General features: G+C 38.9%; 1 protein-coding gene across 3 annotated transcripts in view; it reads right to left on the reverse strand.

The window, feature by feature from the left end:
- Window positions 1-19,166, reverse strand: part of PRKAR2A (protein kinase cAMP-dependent type II regulatory subunit alpha) — an 80,460-nt gene that overhangs the window by 21,892 nt on the left and 39,402 nt on the right. For 2 of the 3 annotated variants that reach the window (XM_022573221.2, XM_089919276.1), the window contains exons 3-5: window positions 10,794-10,846; window positions 8,245-8,328; window positions 3,418-3,524 (exon numbers count right to left, since the gene is read on the reverse strand). In XM_022573221.2, the coding sequence (XP_022428929.1) occupies window positions 3,418-3,524; window positions 8,245-8,328; window positions 10,794-10,846 (244 nt within the window). The remainder of the gene's footprint in view (window positions 1-3,417; window positions 3,525-8,244; window positions 8,329-10,793; window positions 10,847-19,166) is intronic. The other variant, XM_089919273.1, reaches the window with a different exon arrangement.

A 19,166-nucleotide genomic window follows, 5' to 3' on the forward strand; every position in this document is an offset into this window, starting at 1 on the left:
TATTCCTAGCTTGCTGAGAGTTTTTATCATGGAAAGGTGTTGAATTTTGTCAAATGCTTTTCCTGCAGGTATCGAAATGATTGTATGGGTTTTCTTTTGTAGTCTGTTGAAAACTAGGATGTAGAACTGATTAAAATAAAGAAAAAAAATGATACAATTCTCTATCTATTGATTGTTAATGACTACTAAAGAAAAATATTCAGAATGGACAAACATTTGGAGAAATAGGCACTCTCAATACACCACTGAAGCAAATGTAAATGTTTTAAAGTTTCTGAAAGATAATTAACAACATAACAAATTCCTTAAAGAGACCCTTTGACATAGCAATTCCATTTCTAGGCACTCTGAAGGAGATAATCAAAGATATTGGAAAATATTTAACTGCAGGGATGCTCACCAGGTTATATTTATAAGAATAAAAACCAAAAACCACAATTTAATCTGCTAACAAAAGGGGATAGGTCAAATATATGTCTATATTCATATTATGCAGTCAATATAAATCATGACATAGAATAATATTGTATCCCATGGCAAACTACTTCAAATAGATTTTAAAAATCAAGTCAATGTATATGACCTAACATAAAAAGTATACATATAAATGTAATAAAGAGTTGACTACATTTTACATGTTTGTTAACAGCTTTGAAGCCCTACCACTCCCAATCCTTCTTCCTCTTCTGTCTCACATCTGGGAAAGCTGAGAAGAAAGCCTGGGTGCTCCCTTATTTGGCACTGATGGGATATTCAAACAAAACTAGAGCCTGCTCATATATAAGAGTACTCTGACCTCAGCCCCACCCTCTAACCACCGTGAAATGCCAAGCCAGTCACCCCTCCCCGCTGTCTTAAGTCATTTTTGGACCTCTTGGGAACCTGGCCTGTTCTCCCTTAAAAGCCTCATTATGTGAGTGATAAATCTTTGCATACCCTCTTAGCTGTGTGTGTGGTATGATCAGTCTCAATATCTGAATCAAATTTGGGGTAATGGATCTGACCTAACAGTAAAGCATAGGAAAAAAAAAAAGAAAGGAAGAATATACTCTGGGGATGAAATTAGGGCTAAATTACTTTCTTTCCTGGTTTTTTTTTTTTTTCCCTAAGTTTCCTACAAAGAGCCTCCACTTGTCTGATAAAAATCATTAGGTATCATATGTTACACAAGAAGCAAAGAATAAAGCCAATCACTCAAATATCAGGTACACAGTACCAACCCTGCTCTCAAGGGAGCTCACCACTGAATAGGTAAGCTGAACTGTATTTGACCTGGTGGACAAGGTAAAAGTAACAAGGACATGAGTGGAATAAATGGAACTCAGGGTAAATTCACTTACATGTTTTTAGTCTCTCTTCCAGGAGACACTAGCAACTTAATTTTGGGAACAACACAAATAATTTCAGGAAGCCACAAAACAGAGTCTTTCCTAACCTCTCTCACTTCGGTCCTCTTCCAAATAATGGGACATATTTTTCTCACTGTTGTTACCATCAAATTATGTAATAATTATCTATTTAATTATGTTAAATAAATAAAGAGTTATCTATTTCTAGTCTCTCCAACTAGAAAATGAGTTTTTTGAGGTCAGGAACAATATCTTTTTAATAATTTATTAACAACCACTTTCAGTGCATGCAAAAGATAATATCTCTCATTTACATGTGTAATAACAAATCATTCCCTTTGTAGACAGGCATTTCAACCTATAAGCTATGGATATGTGCAGGTAAATGCTTATTTCCCAGACTGCAGGTACCTACTGGGATTCCTGTCTTGGTGAGGGAGCACACGGCAGAGCAAGGGGGAAAGGTGGCTGTTGGAAGTGGTGATATAACTTAAAAAAATTATTCTGTCACTACTTACAGAATTCTATGAAGGAAGCATGAGTATAATAGATAAAACAGTCTTTAAGAAGACATTATTTGTATCATCTTTACTCTTTAAATAAAACATTTCTTTCCTAACCCTAACTGTAATCATCTGTCAAAGTATCAAGGGCCAAAAGGTTACCCAAGGAGTACGTTCTTTTTTTTTTAACGTTTATTTTTTTTTAAATTAATTAATTACTTATTTATTTTTGGCTGCATTGGGTCTTCTTTGCTGCATGTGGGCTTTCTCTAGTTGCGGTGAGCAGGAACTACTCTTCGTTGAGGTGCGCAGGCTTCTCATTGCGGTGGCTTCTGTTGTTGCAGAGCACAGGCTCTAGGCGCGCGGGCTTCAGTAGTTGTGGTGCGTGGGCTCAGTAGTTGTGGCTCGCGGGCTCTACAGCGCAGGCTCAGTAGTTGTGGTGCTAAGTCGGGCTTAGGTGCTCCGCGGCATGTGGGATCTTCCTGGACCAGGGCTCGAACCTGTGTCCCCTGCATTTGCGGGTGGATTCTTAACCACTGCGCCACCAGGGAAGTCCAAGTAGTACATTCTTGAACACTTTCCTGAACGAGCAAAAGGCTCGACGAGACAGGGGACCAGCTGAATCTAGTACAGCTACTTGATCAAAATGAAAAGACCCTTAAAAATCTTAAAAATCAGGAAAGCAATTGGAAAAAAATGAATAAGGTCTGCAGAGTAGATGAGAGTACTGTATAAAATGTTAATATCTAATTTTTACGATTGATCTCTGCTTATGTAAGAGAATATTCTATTTTTAGGAAATATACACTTAAGTATTCAGAGGTAAAAGGGCTTATACCTGCAACTTACTTTCAAACAATAAAGCTAATGTGGTAAAACATAAATCTGGGGAACCCAGGTTTATAAGAATTTTTTGTACTATTTGTGTAACGTTTCTATAACTCTGAAATTACTTCAAAAGAAAAAATGAAAAATAATTAATGGAAGATATTGGGTGAGGCAACATCTTATTGATCTTAAACTCTGGTGAGGGTGTTCCTTTCAGGACTGAGGAGGGGTCAGAAGGAGTCCTCCAGGTGATACTAATAGCTCAAGAGGTTAGGACACACCAGGGCGAACAGGTCAAACCCAAATATTTCATGTCTCCCAACATGATTTATACCTGGAACAGAGCCAGAAGGGGCCAGAGGTATGGAGGTTGAGGCAGTATACTCATGTGTAAAATTAGGCTAGGATTGAATGATCCAGATGACAATAAAGTGTTACGGTTATTCTTTACAAAATCAATTCACTTGAACACTTGCAAATAACATGTTTATAAAGCATAGCTTGCACATTTCACCTAATTGTAGATAGTGGCAACCCAAGTATGGGTTGTACTGAGGACTCAGGGCAGCAGTAGATAGAGAAAGGCAGGCTGTGGACAGAGAGGGGCAAGCTTTGAGAAGCTTGTTTACGTGGCCCTAAGTCCTGTCTAGGCTGAACAAAGCATAGGGTAAAGCACTTGCCCTGAATTATGGATCTTATTAAGTACAGCCGTGCAACTGCAAAACTCCATCTCCTACCGTTCAATGACATAAAAGTTGTCCCCATCATCTCCTTGGTCAATGACATGCTCATCAACTTTGACTGTCCTTTCAAACATGGCATCGAGGACTTGAGAAAGCTGTTCCTGCAGGGAATACACAACGAGAAAAGATGGCTTCTACATTTGTGGGGGGAAAAAAAACTATGCTTATCTTAGTTGGTGACTACATGGTAGATGGTAGAAGTCCCCACATCAGACTATTCCCCACATTCAAGCAGAAACCTAAGGGCTGTCTGAAACAAATGCTTTCCTTTGGCCATTCAGCTTTGCATCTCCACATATACAGCACAGTTGCCAAGTTTTCTGAGGCAGCATTGTTTTGAAAATACATTCTATAATTTACGCAAAAACAGGTATCTAAATCATGGTGCCTATTCTCCCAGCCGCACCCACAAGACTGTCACCTGCCTTGATGGCTCTACTATGTCAGGTGTAAAGCCACGTGATGCCACCTTCCTCCAGGTGTTGATATTAACAGGATTATCAAGGCTAAAAGGCTGAGACGGCCTCACAGGTTATCTCATGGAACAGCACAACTACTACTCTGACTAACCAAGCACATCACTTTACCTCTCTGAGACTCAGTTTCTTCATATGCAAAAAAGGGTTTAATAAATAGTTTCTAGCTCATCAACTTTTATGACTAAAGGAGAAAAATCTAAGGAAAGTATATGTCACATAACAGGTACTCAATAAACGAGATCTATTACCAGACATGTAATACTGCTACAATCATTTATACACAAAACATACAATTAGTTACTTACCAATATTACCTGCCATAACCAGAAGGTAACTAACTGTACCAGTAAGTATAATGAAAACAAAAGAATGCTATTAAATTCTAACAAAACAGTGATCTCAGTCTAGGGCCAGTATCCCTCTGTCAGGGAAATCAGTGACTGTTACGGAGCACTAAATACCAGTTTCAACTCAGAGAAAGACTTTGTCTTTGGAGGAATGTGGATTGAAGATCTGGCAAGGAAATAATTTTATTGCTGCATAATTCCATGTGATTTAGTGTTCTGTCAGTGTGACTGTGCTATCTAAAATAACATTATCACCAAAAAGCACCTCTTTAGTTCCATAGTTCCAGGTGTGCTGAATACTGTAAAAGCTGACAAATACTAAAAAGGAAGGCTTGCTACTCATGTGTCATCCATGTTAATGTGGAATGTGAGCTCAGTGTTGCCAGAAATCTCATGTTTAAATACAAGTAACAAATTAAAGTTTTCACATACAATACAGACCAAACATACACATCTATACCTGGCTGTATTTGGCCTGTGGGCTGTCCATTGGCAGCCTCATGTTTTGAGTAACTCTTCTTTTTCTGGCCTGGACTCTTCAGAAACATCAGTGTCATGATATAGAATAAGGCATGGGGGAAGCAATCTGGGTTACAGGGAACTAGAATCATACCATGACAACCAAAAGCAACGTGTGACTCAGGACTGGAAAACAAAACAAAAAAGCCATAGAAAACTTTACAGGGAAAATCTAAAAAGCAGTTCATACATACTTATACATGTGCCTACATATACACACAAGAAACAGTGTAAATGTGGCAAAATGTTAACAACTGGTCAATCTAGGTCAAGAATATAAGAATGTTCATGGTACTATTCTTTGACTTTTCTGTAAATTTGAAAATTTAAAAACAAAGGTTTGGGAAGTAAATTTTTAAAAAATGGAAACGAATACACTCACTGGAATGGCTAAAATCTGAAAAGACAGATAATATCAAATGTTGGTTAAGGATACAGAACAATTGGAAATGTCACGTATTGTTGGAAGGAATGCAAAATGGTATAACCACTTTGAAAACCATCTGGTAGATTTTTACAATATCAAACATATACCTACCCTATGACTCAGCAATTTTGCCCTCAGGTATTTTACTGAAGAGAAATGAAAAAAAAAGTTCGCAAAAAGACTTGTATAAAATGTCCAGAACATTATTCATAAGAGCTAAAAGCAAGAAATAGACCAGGTATCCATTGTCAGAAAAATGGATAAACAAACTGGTATTTTCATATAATGGAATACTTCTCAGCAATAAAAGGGAATGAACGAACATCACCAAAACAATGACACACTGACATCATGGATCCCTTGATATGATGCTCTGAGGACACAACAGAATTTCTGTGTAGTCTGGCCAAAGATGTATAACCGCATTTCAATCATGAGGAAACATCAGACAAACTCAAATTGAGGTATATTCTATAATGTAATTAACCAGTACTCTTCAAAGTGTCAAGATCATGAAATACTAGAAAGAACTGAAAACTATCGCAAATTGGAGGAGACTAAGGAGAAATAACAGCTAAGTGCAATGTGGGTTTCTGGACTGGATTATTAACTAGGAAAAAAAAATTAGTGAGAAAACTGATGAAATTTGAACAAGGTTTTTAGTTTAACTAATGGTATTGTAACAATGTCATTTTCCTGGTTTGGTTTTGTTTTTTTTTACATCTTTATTGGAGTATAATTGCTTTACAATGGTATGTTAGTTTCTGCTTTATAACAAAGTGAATCAGTTATACATATACATATGTTCCCATATCTCTTCCCTCTTGCATCTCCCTCCCTCCCACCCTCCCTATCCCACCCCTCTAGGTGGTCACAAAGCACGGAGCTGATCTCCCTGTGCTATGCGGCTGCTTCCCACTAGCTATCTATTTTACGATTGGTAGTGTATATATGTCCATGCCACTCTCTCGCTTTGTCACAGCTTACCCTTCCCCTAATTGTACTATGGTTATGTAATATGCTAATATTGGCGGAAGCTGGATGAGGGGTATATGGGAACCCTACTATTTTTACAACTTCTTTTATGAGTCTAAAACTAGTTCAAAATAAAAAGTGAAAAAAGGAAATGGAATGTTGAATAAGAAAGAATCTCAAAAATATTGTGCTGAGTGAAAAGAATCTCTCACAACAAAGTATATATTGTATGATTCCACTTATATGAAATTCCAGAAGGCAAAATTAATTTATGGTAGAACAAATCAAAATAGAAGTTGCCTCTGGGGGGAGGCGAGCAAGAATTGATCATGAAGGGGCATAAGGAAACTTTTTGGGGTGGTGGCAATATTCTACATCTTGATAGGGGTTTGGATTACCTAAGTGTATGCATTTGTCAAACCTAAGTACACTTAAAACTCATGCATGCATTTCATTATATGCAAACTTTACATTAAAAAGCTATAAACAAAATATTGAACTATCATGATATGCATGCCAAAGTATTTAAGGGAAATATACTGAGATCTCCAATTTACTCTGAAATTATCCTAAAAAATAAGATGGGTTAATGCAGGGGCCAGCAAACAGTTGACTGTCTTTGTAAATAATGTTTTATTGGAACACAGCCATACCCTTTCATTTATGCATTGTCTATGGTTGCTTTCCTGCTACAATAATGAAGGTGAGTAGTTGTGACAGAAATATTTAGTATCTGGTTCTTTAAGCAAAAGTTTGCCAACCCCTTGGTTGAGGGTAGACGGTATATCATGTGACAAGCATAGTAAAATGTTAATGTTAGAATCAAGGCAGTGGATAAATACATGTTCTGTAAAATCCTTTCCACTTTGTTGTATTTGAATATTTTCATGATAAAGTGTTAGAAAAATATAATTAAATCTGAAAATTCAGTTATTTTTCAAGACTGACATGGTAAAATGATGTTCTCCAGCACTAAGAAAAATCTGAATACTAGACTGACACAGCAACTTCTTTAGAACATATGATAGTATAAAATTTACAAGGGGTTTTATTCACAGTAGATAAAGAAGCAAGTATGCTTTCCATTGATACAGATCAGTCTTCCAGGGAAAACAGTTGATACAGACTATTATTTCTTACAACCAGCCTTTCCTTGAACTCATGGTCCTTGTTTTATTCAATCTCAGACTAATAAAATTCTGATTAAAGTTCTCGCTATTCCTATAACCACACAGCTACCAAACAGTCTGGTTTACAGACACCAGGGATAGTTGATTCCCTTGATTGATACAACATAAACTCATGTTTGACCAGCCAGATTCCCAGAAGGCTGTGGGGATATCTTCAGAAGACATATTTGCAGGAGCTGGGTAGTAGGAGAATTCTATTTCCTATCCTTCCTGTCTCTGCACATTCTGGGATTCCCCAGCAGGCCCAGCACCTCAGCCATTCATGTGGCTTCAGCATGTGGCCATCAAAGTACAGAAGGAATAGGAAATCTGAAGCATCTCTGTCCTCAGGAGGTAGCCCTGTTTTCCATCTCCAACAAGAGGGGGAAGACAGGCACAGGCACAGATCCTGTGCTGGGGCCCTAAAGACACACACCACTCTGTGTGTGCCCCATGCCTGAGGTCTTCACTGAGAAATAATCATAAGAGGTGCCTTACACCAAAGGAGTGAGAAGCAGTCACACACTTCCAGTGGGTTAACCGCTACCGGTAGAGAGGACGCCACACTGGCATCTTTGGAGAAATTACTCTTCAGCATAAATAAAGAACCTCTAAACTAAGCCAGGGTCATGCAAACCTGAGCATTTCCTTTTAATATGACCCAACTGCATGGTCCTCAAATGGTATTGCCTTGGAGGAAGTACCAAAGCAGTTCAGAGAAATACTAAAAGTCATCTGAAAAGCTCATTATGGATTACAGTGCTCAACACAATGCAAACATTTGCAAGTAAGAAGAAGCTAAGTTTTTAATGCCTCATATGACTGTGGCTAAGATGCCAAAAACTGTTTAAATGATGAATAGGACAAAAGCTAAAAGCCAAAAATATTTTTAAAATCAATGTTACCTGATCAAGATTTTTGAAAAGAAGAATATCTTTGCAAGCTTCCTGAAGTCTGCACCTCTGTTGATCAGTTTTAGGATGAATCACCTGCCAATCCAAATAAAACCAGGGAAAATTTTTTATTCTATTTAAAAATATTACTTAACTTACAAATTGGTATATTTCTTTCTCCTAAAAATGGGAAAAATTAAGAGCATGTTTACTATAATTTTAACTCTATACAAATACCAAGCAGTACCCTGATTGTGGACAGGAAATATGATAGGGGTGAAGAGTACCCACTCTGGACTGCCCACTGGCTGTGTGGCTGGCAGCAAGTCAGCTATGCACTGGAAGCCTCAGAGTCCCCATCCGAAAAGCAGAAGGTCACATATCGTTCATTCAACAAATATTAAGCATCGACTAGGTGCCAGGCACCGTCTCAGCTCTGGGGACATAGCAGTGAACACAAGACAAAAACACCTGCTTTCACATTCAATAAATACATAAAGTATGTTAGAGTGACAAGGCTAAGGAGAAAATAAGGTAGGGAAGGGTGCGTGTATGAGTGTGCATGTGCGTGTGTGCATCCAGATGAGGCCTGAGAAGGTGACATTTGTAAAGATCCCAAGGAACTGAGGACAACCTGAGGGAGTGAGTAATGTTGACATCTCTAAGAGCACCTCAAGCAGAAGGAACAGCAAGTGAAAACAAGGTCTTATGGTTGGTTAATAGCATGTTTGAGAAAAACCAGGAGACAGATGTGACTGATGCAGAGCGAGGGGAAAAGATCAGGAAGAGACCAGGTTTGGGGGTTAGGCGGAGGGCATTGTAGATCACAGATCTGGAACTTTTCTCTAGTGACATGGGGGCAATCTGAGGGTTCTGACAGAGGAAGGAAAGAGATCTAATGTTTTTAAAGGCTCATGCTGGCTCCTGAGTGAAGAACAGCCTTGAGGGAGGCAACAGTGAAAGCCAGAAAGCTACTGTGATTATCCTAGTGCTAAATGGTGGTGATTAGGACCAAGGTGGTAGCCATGAAGGTGTTGAGAAGTACTGGAATTTTAAATATGTTTTGAAGACTGAGCCTATCAGATTTGCTGAAAATTTGAATGTGGGTATGAAAAAATGAGAGGAGCTGAGGGTGACCCTAAAATTTTGGACCTGAGCAACAGGAAGTTTGGAACTGCCAAGAAGTGAGCTGGGGAAGACTGTGGGTGAAAAAGAATGTCTAAACGGAAATAGTCAGGAGCTCAGTATGAGCTGTCTATTGAAATGTAAGTGGAGATGGCAAGTAAACAACCGCTATACAAGCTAGAGTTCAAACCTCAACAGCTTAGTATTACTAGTAGTATTAGTGATATCTACAAAATTAGAATTGTCATAAGGATTAAATGAGCTAATACAGGCAGTGTTTAAAACAGAACCTGGCATTTAGTAGGTGCTCAAAAACTACTACTCCTATTACTAATACTACAGGTATTTAATAAATGTTTATTGAACTAAAAAAAAAAATTATTGCCTAGTATCGCTGTTATAATTGAGAGGCCCATCAAGCTCCTTCCTAAGTATTGTCTTCACCCTAAAAAAAGTACATTGCTTAAACTGACCAGAAATAACAGATGCCAAAAGTGTTAAGTAATTTAAACTTGTGATATTAAAAAGTTTTAACTTTTTAAACTCATCAAAATTTTACAATATCTAAAATAAAAAATTCAAAAACCTACATGTCTATTATATTCACACAATGATAGCATTTTATTATTAGAATACTTCAGAAATCTTTCATAGTCTACTCATTTTAAGGCACACTTGAAAGATCATTAAAGTTTCTTTTATAACATCAATCTTTTAAAAAAGATGGTTCAAATTTGCTTTTATAAAGGTAATTTGTTAACTGTACAAGAATTTAAAAACCTGAGTTTTTAAAAAAGCACCCAAAAATCAACCATAGTCCTACAACAACTACTGTTAATATCTGGGATATATCCTTCCAGGTATAAATCTTTGCACAAACAAGTAAATAAGTAAATAGGTAGACAGACGGATAGATATTTTTAAATTATTTTTTATTTTATAAAATGCTCTATAAAATGTACCTCAAATATACATCATTCCATGTCATTAAGCCCAGTCCTGTACCATCATTTCCAATTGCTGCAGATTCTCTTGACTTGAATGTACCTTAATTTAGCCCTTGGCATCCCCTATTTTGGTTCATTTATGTTGCTTCCATTTTTCAATTTTACAATACTGCAATAATCTCCTTAGAAAGGACCCAACTGTTTGTTAGGGATGAATTCTCCTTCACGTAACTGCTGAGTCAGCTGGCTTGACTAAGTATAAAGCTCTGACAGCTACAGCTAGGCATCCCTCCTTACCATATCCTCAACCAATCTTGCTTTCATTCTTCTTAATAATTGTCAATCTGTTAGTTAAAAGATGGCATCTTGCTGAGATTTTAATTTGTATTTATTTTAAATGTCAGCATGATTAGAGTTGGTATGTAGAGGAGGAGGGGAGTGAGTGGGGACTAAAATTATTCTACCTAATACCTTTGCTGCAGCTCTTACCCTTGGATCAGTATCCTCCTCTTCCTCATCAGGGTTATAGGTCTCAGCACAGACTAAATTTGGAGAGAAAAAAATAAAGAGAAAAATAAATAAAACAGATGTGTGTCTTACTGGAAAATAGGAAGTGGACACAATTTTTTTTATACACTGTTTTCTAAAGCTATAATGATTTTTGTAATCCCTTCCTTCAATTAACAAATATATTAAGTACCTAGTAATGCCAGGCATTCTGTTAGTGATGAAAAGCCAGCTCTCTAGAGATTGGTAGTCCAAACAGGAGAGAGATGATAAAAAATATTATCTACTAAATTCTATGGTAGTAGCAAGGACAAGCAAGGAAGTAATGTCTCTGCTGAGCTATGAAGCAGGGATGGAAAACCAAAAAGTACAGTATATGCAATATAAACATATGTATATGGAATTGGAGTAATTATGAAAAGAATAAGTTAAAATAAAAGATCTCAACATCATTATGTACATGAATGACTTAAAAGTAAGAATTTTTTTTTTTTGCGGTACGCGGGCCTCTCACCGCCGTGGCCTCTCCCGTTGCGGAGCACAGGCTCCGGACGCGCAGGCCCAGCGGCCATGGCTCACGGGCCCAGCCGCTCCGCGGCACGCGGGACCCTCCCGGACCGGGGCACGAGCCCGTGTCCCCCGCATCGGCAGGTGGACCCTCAACCACTGCGCCACTAGGGAAGCCCAAAATGAATTTTAAACAAAGTAAATACTATGTGTCAGGTTCTGTTCTAGGTACAGTATTATATAAATCTAAAACCAACTTGATTTTCTTTGCAGGTAACCTGTGTTTGCACCAGCGGGCCACAGGACGTGTCTTTGTTGTAAAGCAAAGATTTAAAAAATATTAACTGAACAATTGTTTATAATAGCAGAATATCATAAATGATATAAGTACCCATTTGAATCATACAGCTATAAGAAAGAACGAGGAAAATCCCCATAGGCTAATAAACAGTGAATTCTAGGGGAAAAAAAGGCAAAAAAAACCAAGGTGAAGAATATACTATATAGTATGCTGTCCCTTCCATAAAGAAGGACTTCCATGATAAAGGAGAGATAAGAATTGGGGAAGGGGGACTTCCCTGGTGGTCCAGTGGTTAAGAATCCACCTTCCAATGCAGGGGAAGCAGATTCGATCCCTGGTTGGGGAACCAAGATCCCACATGAAGCGGGGCAACTAAGCCTGCATGCTGCAACCACTGAGCCCGTGCACTCCAGAGCCCAAGCACCACAACTAGAGAGGAGCCCACGTGCCGCAACAAAAGATCCAGCATGCTTCGGGGGAGATCCTGTGTGCCGCACCTAAGACCCAATGCAGCCAAAAAACAAGGGGGAGGGGAAGGGAATAAATATATAAATATGAATATATATACAAAAAAATTTAACATATTTATTTTTTCAAAAGGAAACAAGAGAAGGATAAACCAGACAGTAGTAAAATTGTTTCCTACAAGGTAGGCAGAAACAAAAAAGAAGGGATAGGGAAGGGAATGAAACTTCTCTAAGAAAATTCTTTTATATAGTTTTGACAGTTAAGCCATGTTAAAATGTTTTATATACTTAAAAAATTAAATTGATAAGGATGGAGGGACCCTAAAACTGAATACAAAGAGAAACAAATGAACCTAACCACATATCAGGTTGATAACATAACCACAGAGAAGGAAATGAGAATTATTTTAAGTAGCTTCTGAACATAGTACTGTAACCATCCACCCTCAGTGGGATATATTCCAATGACAAAAAAGAACTGCTATTTCCAGTGGTACAGTAATTCCAAAACTCCTCTGTGTACTACAGTTGTGAGTAAACAAATATACAGCCAGATGTTTTTCACTGGAGAAAAGGGGAATAAAATTATGGAACAGAAGAAGGGTTAGAATTGGAGATGTCAGTACAAGTCATGATTTTAAAATCTTACCCTTAGGTGTTACAATGGTAGACACAATGAATTATCTAGTGAATAAAAAAGTTAGTGTACTCACTAACAAAACTTTTGCCAGGAATGATCTAGATGTGATCACTGGTGTTGCCCAGAATGCAATAAACTAAAGGCAATGATATTTTGCATTCTATGAGCATTTTGTAGTGGACCTTTCTAATCTTCATTCCTCTTACAGCCTTAATCTGCCAAATTCATTCATAAGCCTTGTACTATTTGTTAGGGTTTATTTCTTATTTGTTAGCAGGCAAGAAATATAAAAGTTTCTTGACCCTATGCTCAATTCTTTTGTATGATGGCTAAAAATCTCTACATATCTATAATGAGGGGATAAGATGATACATACCACTCTCAATTTAACTCCTGATTTCTTACAGACATTTACTCATTGCAGCCCTGGTCTAGCTTGCATCCCAGCTTCCCCTTCCTCATTGATTCTCTGACCTAATGGAATACCTGAGAAATGGTGACTCCTAGCATGACCTGTACACAGGACTCACTTCCCTGCCCAGCCTACTTGTGTGGACCACGCCTTCTGTACTGTAATGCCATCAACACTCTGCCTGTCTAACAGGGACCCAGTATCCTTAAATAGACGGAGAAAAATCAGGGAGAAGGGAGTAAGAGCATAGACACCATTCTAGTCCCTAAAACAGCATCAGGTAATGTTCTGCAGAGAGTGCTGCCCAGCCCCTGGTGGTGCAGGCTTTTGTAGCTGAGCCAGGGAAGTGATAATGGGATGTAGATAATGACTTTCTTTCTTTCTCCAAGCCATTCCTGTTTCCACAAGGAAACAAGTTTATCTCAGATCTGTCCTAAAGATTAAGGCAGACACCTTCCTGAGTTCCTAGATGTTATTGCTGCCTCTTTTCACATCTTCATAGGTATTTGGGTTGGGGGCTGAGGAAGCAGCCAGAGGGCAGCAACCAGATAGTATTTTAAACTGCAAACCTCTTGGTTCTTTGCACTCTTGATTAATGTTGTCATTATCAACCCAGCTTTCTAAACCAGAAATTTGGAACTCACCATGGCTTCCTTCTTTCACCTCTTACCCAATGAATACATCAGATTCTACCTCAGAAATATTCTCATATTTGACCTTTATTCAGTCTACTCTGCTACTCCTTGGTCCAGGATTTCAAAATGTCTTCTTAGAAATACGCATTTTAAAAAAACTCATTTTGGAGACAGATGGATATATGAGTATTATTATACTAACTGTCTCTACTTTTGCATATGTATGAAAAAACTCATTTAAGAAGTTGAAAATAATAAGCCTTTAGTGATGAGACTGAGAGGATCTTACTGATAATGACACTTAGTCTTGAGCTAGCCTATTTCCAGGCTTGCTTTTCCTCTGAGTTTGGAGAAAAGTATTTTAGCAACTTAGCTCATTTTTATATTTTTAGACAATGTAACTGAGGGAACAAATGTTATAGTTTTTAAGTCTTAAGGTACAGCACTATGATTTAAACAAAAGTAGTTATTTTCATTAAAATTTTTAATGTTTCTATTTGTGAAAAACATTGTATCTTTATTTTTTTAAACTGGTTTTTATTTTTTCCCTTTTCTTTTGAACATCAGACTCAGCTCCCTTTTCCCTCTTCCTTTGTTTACCCTCAACCTCTCTACTTCTTTCTGGTACCGATCCCGAATTACTTTTCTCATTTTCTATATAAAAAATCCATTTTTAAGTGTCTATGTGATTGTTGCCCCTTATGGTTCTACACATCAGGAAACCTGTCTCAGTGCGGGGAGTCCCAGAGTCTGTGTCATCCCCTATGCAGCCTCAAGACCCACACTGAATGTCGGACTTCCCTGGTGGCGCAGTGGTTAAGAATCCACCTGCCAATGCAGTGGGCATGGGTTCGAGCCCTGGTCCAGGAAGATCTCACATGCCACGGAGCAACTAAGCCCGTGCACCACAACTACTGAGCCTGTGTGCCACAACTACTGAAGCCCACGCGCCTAGAGCCTGTGTTCTGCAACCAAGAGAAGTCACCACAATAAGCCCGCGCATGGCAACAAAGAGTAGACCCCGCTCGCCACAACTAGAGAAAGCCCACGCACAGCAAAGACTCAACCCAGCCAAAAATCAATCAATCAATAAATAAACAAATTTAAAAAGAAAGACCTACACTTTTTAGGTCATGAGATGGTCAAGACCTATTGAAGATGAAGACTAAAAGAGCAGCACAGCCCCTCATTTGAGGGAATTAATTTTGCCACAGTTCTCCAGCAGATGTCACTAGTTAGTAATCGGAAACAGTACAAAGTAACAATAGATTATCCAGCAGAATTTCCTCTTCTAAATTTTAACTGGTGCTTCTTCCATCCAGAAACGTGAATCACTAAAATGTGTTTGTGAGAGAAAATGCCCTCATTTCTACAAAGAAATGAGCCCAGATCCTGGTCACAGGCATGAGGCCCTGTGCTGTCCTGCCAGCGCCCATGAAGAGTTGATATAGCCTGGGTATATGTCAGCTAGGGCTGCCATAACAAAATACTACAGACTGGGTGGCTTAAACAACAGAAATTTATGAAACAAAAGGGTTTTTCTTTTTTGGATGAAGTTTTTTTTTTTAATATTTATTTATTTATTTGGCTGCATTGGATCTTAGTTGCAGCACGTGGGATCTTTCGTTGTGCCACGCAAGCTTCTCTCCAGTTGTGGTGCGGGCTGCACAGCGCGCCGGGCTCAGTAGTTTTGGCACGTGGGCTCTACAGTGCGTGGGCTTAGTTGCCCTGTGGCATGTGGGATCTTAGTTCCCCAACCAGGGATCGAACCCACGTCCCCTGCATTGGAAGGAGGATTCTTAACCACTGGACCACCAGTGAAGTCCCTGGATGAAGTTTTTAAATGAACAGAATCACACTAACATTTTAAACTGAAAGATAGTTAACACTAATTTAGAACTATTTAAAGAAAACTGCATTTAAGGAATTTATGGACTGTCTTCATTTGATGCATTTATCACTTGATGTAGAGGGACTGTTCTGCTAGAAGGATTTGGAAGGTACAGATTTTCAATTCCAGTGATTTGCAAGGGAGAGGCAGCATCAAGGAGAGGAAAAGCTCATCTATGAAGCTACACTCACTGGAGTCTGAGCTTAGGTCCATCTGTTGCTCACTCACTATTTCTCTATGTCCCCAGTCCTTGGTCTCTTCAACGCTAAGAGGGGATAACAATACTAGAACCATGTTAAAGGGTTAATAATAGAAGGTGACATTTAAACATAGGGCCGGGCTCACAGGAGACACTCAACAACTGTTAGCTCCCCTATGCTGCTTTACTTTCCAGATTATTATTCAGTCAGACACCCTGAATTGTTGAAGTCTCTTCTGCAGTGTTTGACACAGCACATGTCCTCACACAACTAGTTTTAGCTGAAATCCTTGGATCGCATCAGGAGCCCATTCCCCAACTATCTTTCCAATTTTATTTTATCTCCTCTCCTACAGCCAGAGCAGCCAGTTCCAGTTTATCCCCCTTCAAGTTCTTAAGACATTCTTCCACCTAGAACGCATCTTTCTTGGTACTGGCCAAATAGTAACCATGTTTTTCAACTTCCAGTGCAATTTCTGCCTCCCTCCAAGAAGTGTTTCTTGATTTTATTTCTGCCTCCAGTAATTTCTCTTCCTGATTCCTCAATCCTTCCTTTGTCCCTTCCTTCTGAAGAATGTGAGTGAGCAATACACAAAGTAGCTTTGGTGAGATATGGGAGCAAAAGTCTGACTAGAATGGGCTCAAGAGAGAATAGAAGAGAAACTAGAAATATGGACAATTCTTTCAAGGGGTTTTGCTATAAAGATATGGAGAGAGAAAGGGTGGTAGCTAGAGAGGGAAGAGTGATTTTTTAAAGTTTATTTTTAAGAATGGAGAGCCAATGATACGTTTCTTTGCTGAGAAAAATAATCCAGTTGAAGAATAAGGAGTATGCAGGATAAAGAACAGGTAACTGCTGGAAGGATGAAGGGTTGAGATCTAGTGCACAGGTGGACAACTGGACTCACAGGCAGATTAAGAAGGATAGATGGGGTGGGAGCCTAAGGAAATTCTCTTCTGTTACTTCTGTTTCCTTAGTTAAATTGAGAGGAAGATTATCTGACAGGAATGAGGATGGGGGAGGAGGTGTTGGAGGTTTGGAGAGAGAGAAGAAACGAAAGACTTATTACCTAGGAGAACAGGGACGTGAAAGAAGTATAGAAACACAGTATGATTGCTGCCATCAAGAGCCTACTAGAAGTTAATGATCATGAACTGAAATAAGATCAGTCAACAGGGCTGCATATTTTCCCTCAACCAAGTACAGCTGTGGTGCAGACACAATAAGTGGAGAATTGGGTTAAACCACAGTGTGGTTTAGCCAAGAAAATAGAAAGGGAAAAGTGAATTGAGGGAAGGTGCCAGGGAGTGGTTATAATCACTGACCAAGAAATTTAAGGTTAGTAAAGAGGAAGCGAGAAAGTGAAAAGGAGACAGGATCAATGAGTTCTGAGAGCTGGAGTGGGACAGCAAAGGAGCTGTTAGAAGACAGCAGGCAGTGGTGGGAGGCTGGGATCACTGATTGAGAATATGAAGAGTTGTAATGCTGGTCCTACCACAATACAACCATGGAAATGAGTGGCTGAAGTAGGGTGGAAGACAAGAACCTTGGAGAAGAGGAGGTCAAGGAATGGAAGGACCAGACTGGAAGGATTATCTATGTGGAAATAAGAAGGAACAACCTGGGGGTTATTAGAGGACAAAAACAAGGAGGGGCAGTGGCTGGTAGAATATAATGTGAGGTTTGAAGTCGAGGGTTTTAGGGAGGAGGGAGACAGAATGGCCTGGAAGCAGCAATGAGGAACAGCAGATATATTCACCCACCTCCTGTCAGTGTTACAAAGAAGGTGGACGAGAAATGAGCCATTTGAAAAGCCTGCAGGGCAGGCCAAGTTTCAGCTAGATCAGGAAGATGAAGACTGCACTCAGACACCAGGCTCTGTTCTCCGAGTTTACGGATTTAGCTGAAGACTGACCAAGAGTTCCAGAGGGTATAAGAAAGGGTACATAGGGATGCTAAGGGTAGTACTTAGGAACCATGCTACCTGTGGGCACTTTATCACCTCAACTGTTGCAAGTTACTTAACCTCTGCTTTGCCCCCAAGTTTCCCTATCCATACAATGGGATAATCATAGCATGTATCTCAGTGTTAGTCTGAGGATTATATTCAACAATACAAGGCAGGCATTTAGAAAGACCTTAAAAATGTGCACCTAGCACACAGCCTGCACTCAAAAAATGTTAGCTATTGCTAACAAGCTATTTGCTCTCCTGAATAATCATTTTGGACTCTATTAAGAATCCCTTTTTTTCACTTAACATTTGAATGATATTAAAAAGTTTTAACTCTTCAGTAAGATTGTAAAAGCTAAGGGTAGGGATAATACCCAGTACTCGTCTGAGTCCTCCGTAGAGTTCAAGGACTGAACCACATTGACGGAGAGGCTACGCAGCAATTCATCTGTGACCTCTGGAGGAGATGTCACTGCACTCTCCATTCCCCAGGCCTGTCCCACAGATGTCAAGAGCTATTACTAATCTTTGGGTAAAAAGGGGTGCAGGGATGAACAGAAATGGGAGATAGTAGCTCATGGGTCTCATACTAGCCTCAATTTCTATTCTATTTCCTCTCTGTAAGACTTTTTTTTTCTTTTTTGGCTGCACCTCACGGCATGTTGGGACCCCCCCCCCAACTAGGGATCAAACCCGTGCCCCCTGCAATGGAAGTGCAGAGTCCTAACCACTGGACCACCAGGGAAGTCCTGTCTGTAAATGACTTTCTATAAGTAACAACACATTCTTCAAACTCCTTTCAACAGACTTTGGTGTACAACCTTACCAAAAACTTTCTGAAAACATAAATGAGCAGATTTTCTCAAAGAAAATGATTGAGGGATAGGAAAGAGATTCTAAGCCTTATCAGATGTTAGGTCATATGACAATTTAAAGTCAAGAAACCTTCCCAGAACAAGGGGATATGAAAGAATGATGTGACACAGCTCGCATAGCAATTTTGAAACACATAAACATCCCAACTGTACAATCAAATAAATTCCACATGTATCTAAAAGTCAAGCATCTTATAAGAAAAACTTTCAGAAAACATATTTATCAGCTCTATGAAAAAATGGGGACCTTCTCAGCTTAGGAATAATCATGAAAAAAAAAAAAGATGTACATAGTCAATAAATATTTACTGAGTACCTGCTCTGTGCCAGGTAGTGTTCAAGGTACCAGTCACAGATCAAAATTTTTGAGTCAATAAAAAACAGCAAAATTAAAATAAGTAGCACACCAACCTGGAAAATTTTGTATTAAAAATTTCAAAAGGTTAAAAATCATGATAGGGGCTTCCCTGGTGG

Source organism: Delphinapterus leucas, chromosome 10 (assembly GCF_059928025.1).
Source record: "Delphinapterus leucas isolate spDelLeu-1000000601 "Yukka" chromosome 10, BTC_Dleu_Yukka2, whole genome shotgun sequence".
In the NCBI taxonomy this organism is placed as follows: Eukaryota; Metazoa; Chordata; class Mammalia; order Artiodactyla; family Monodontidae; genus Delphinapterus; species Delphinapterus leucas.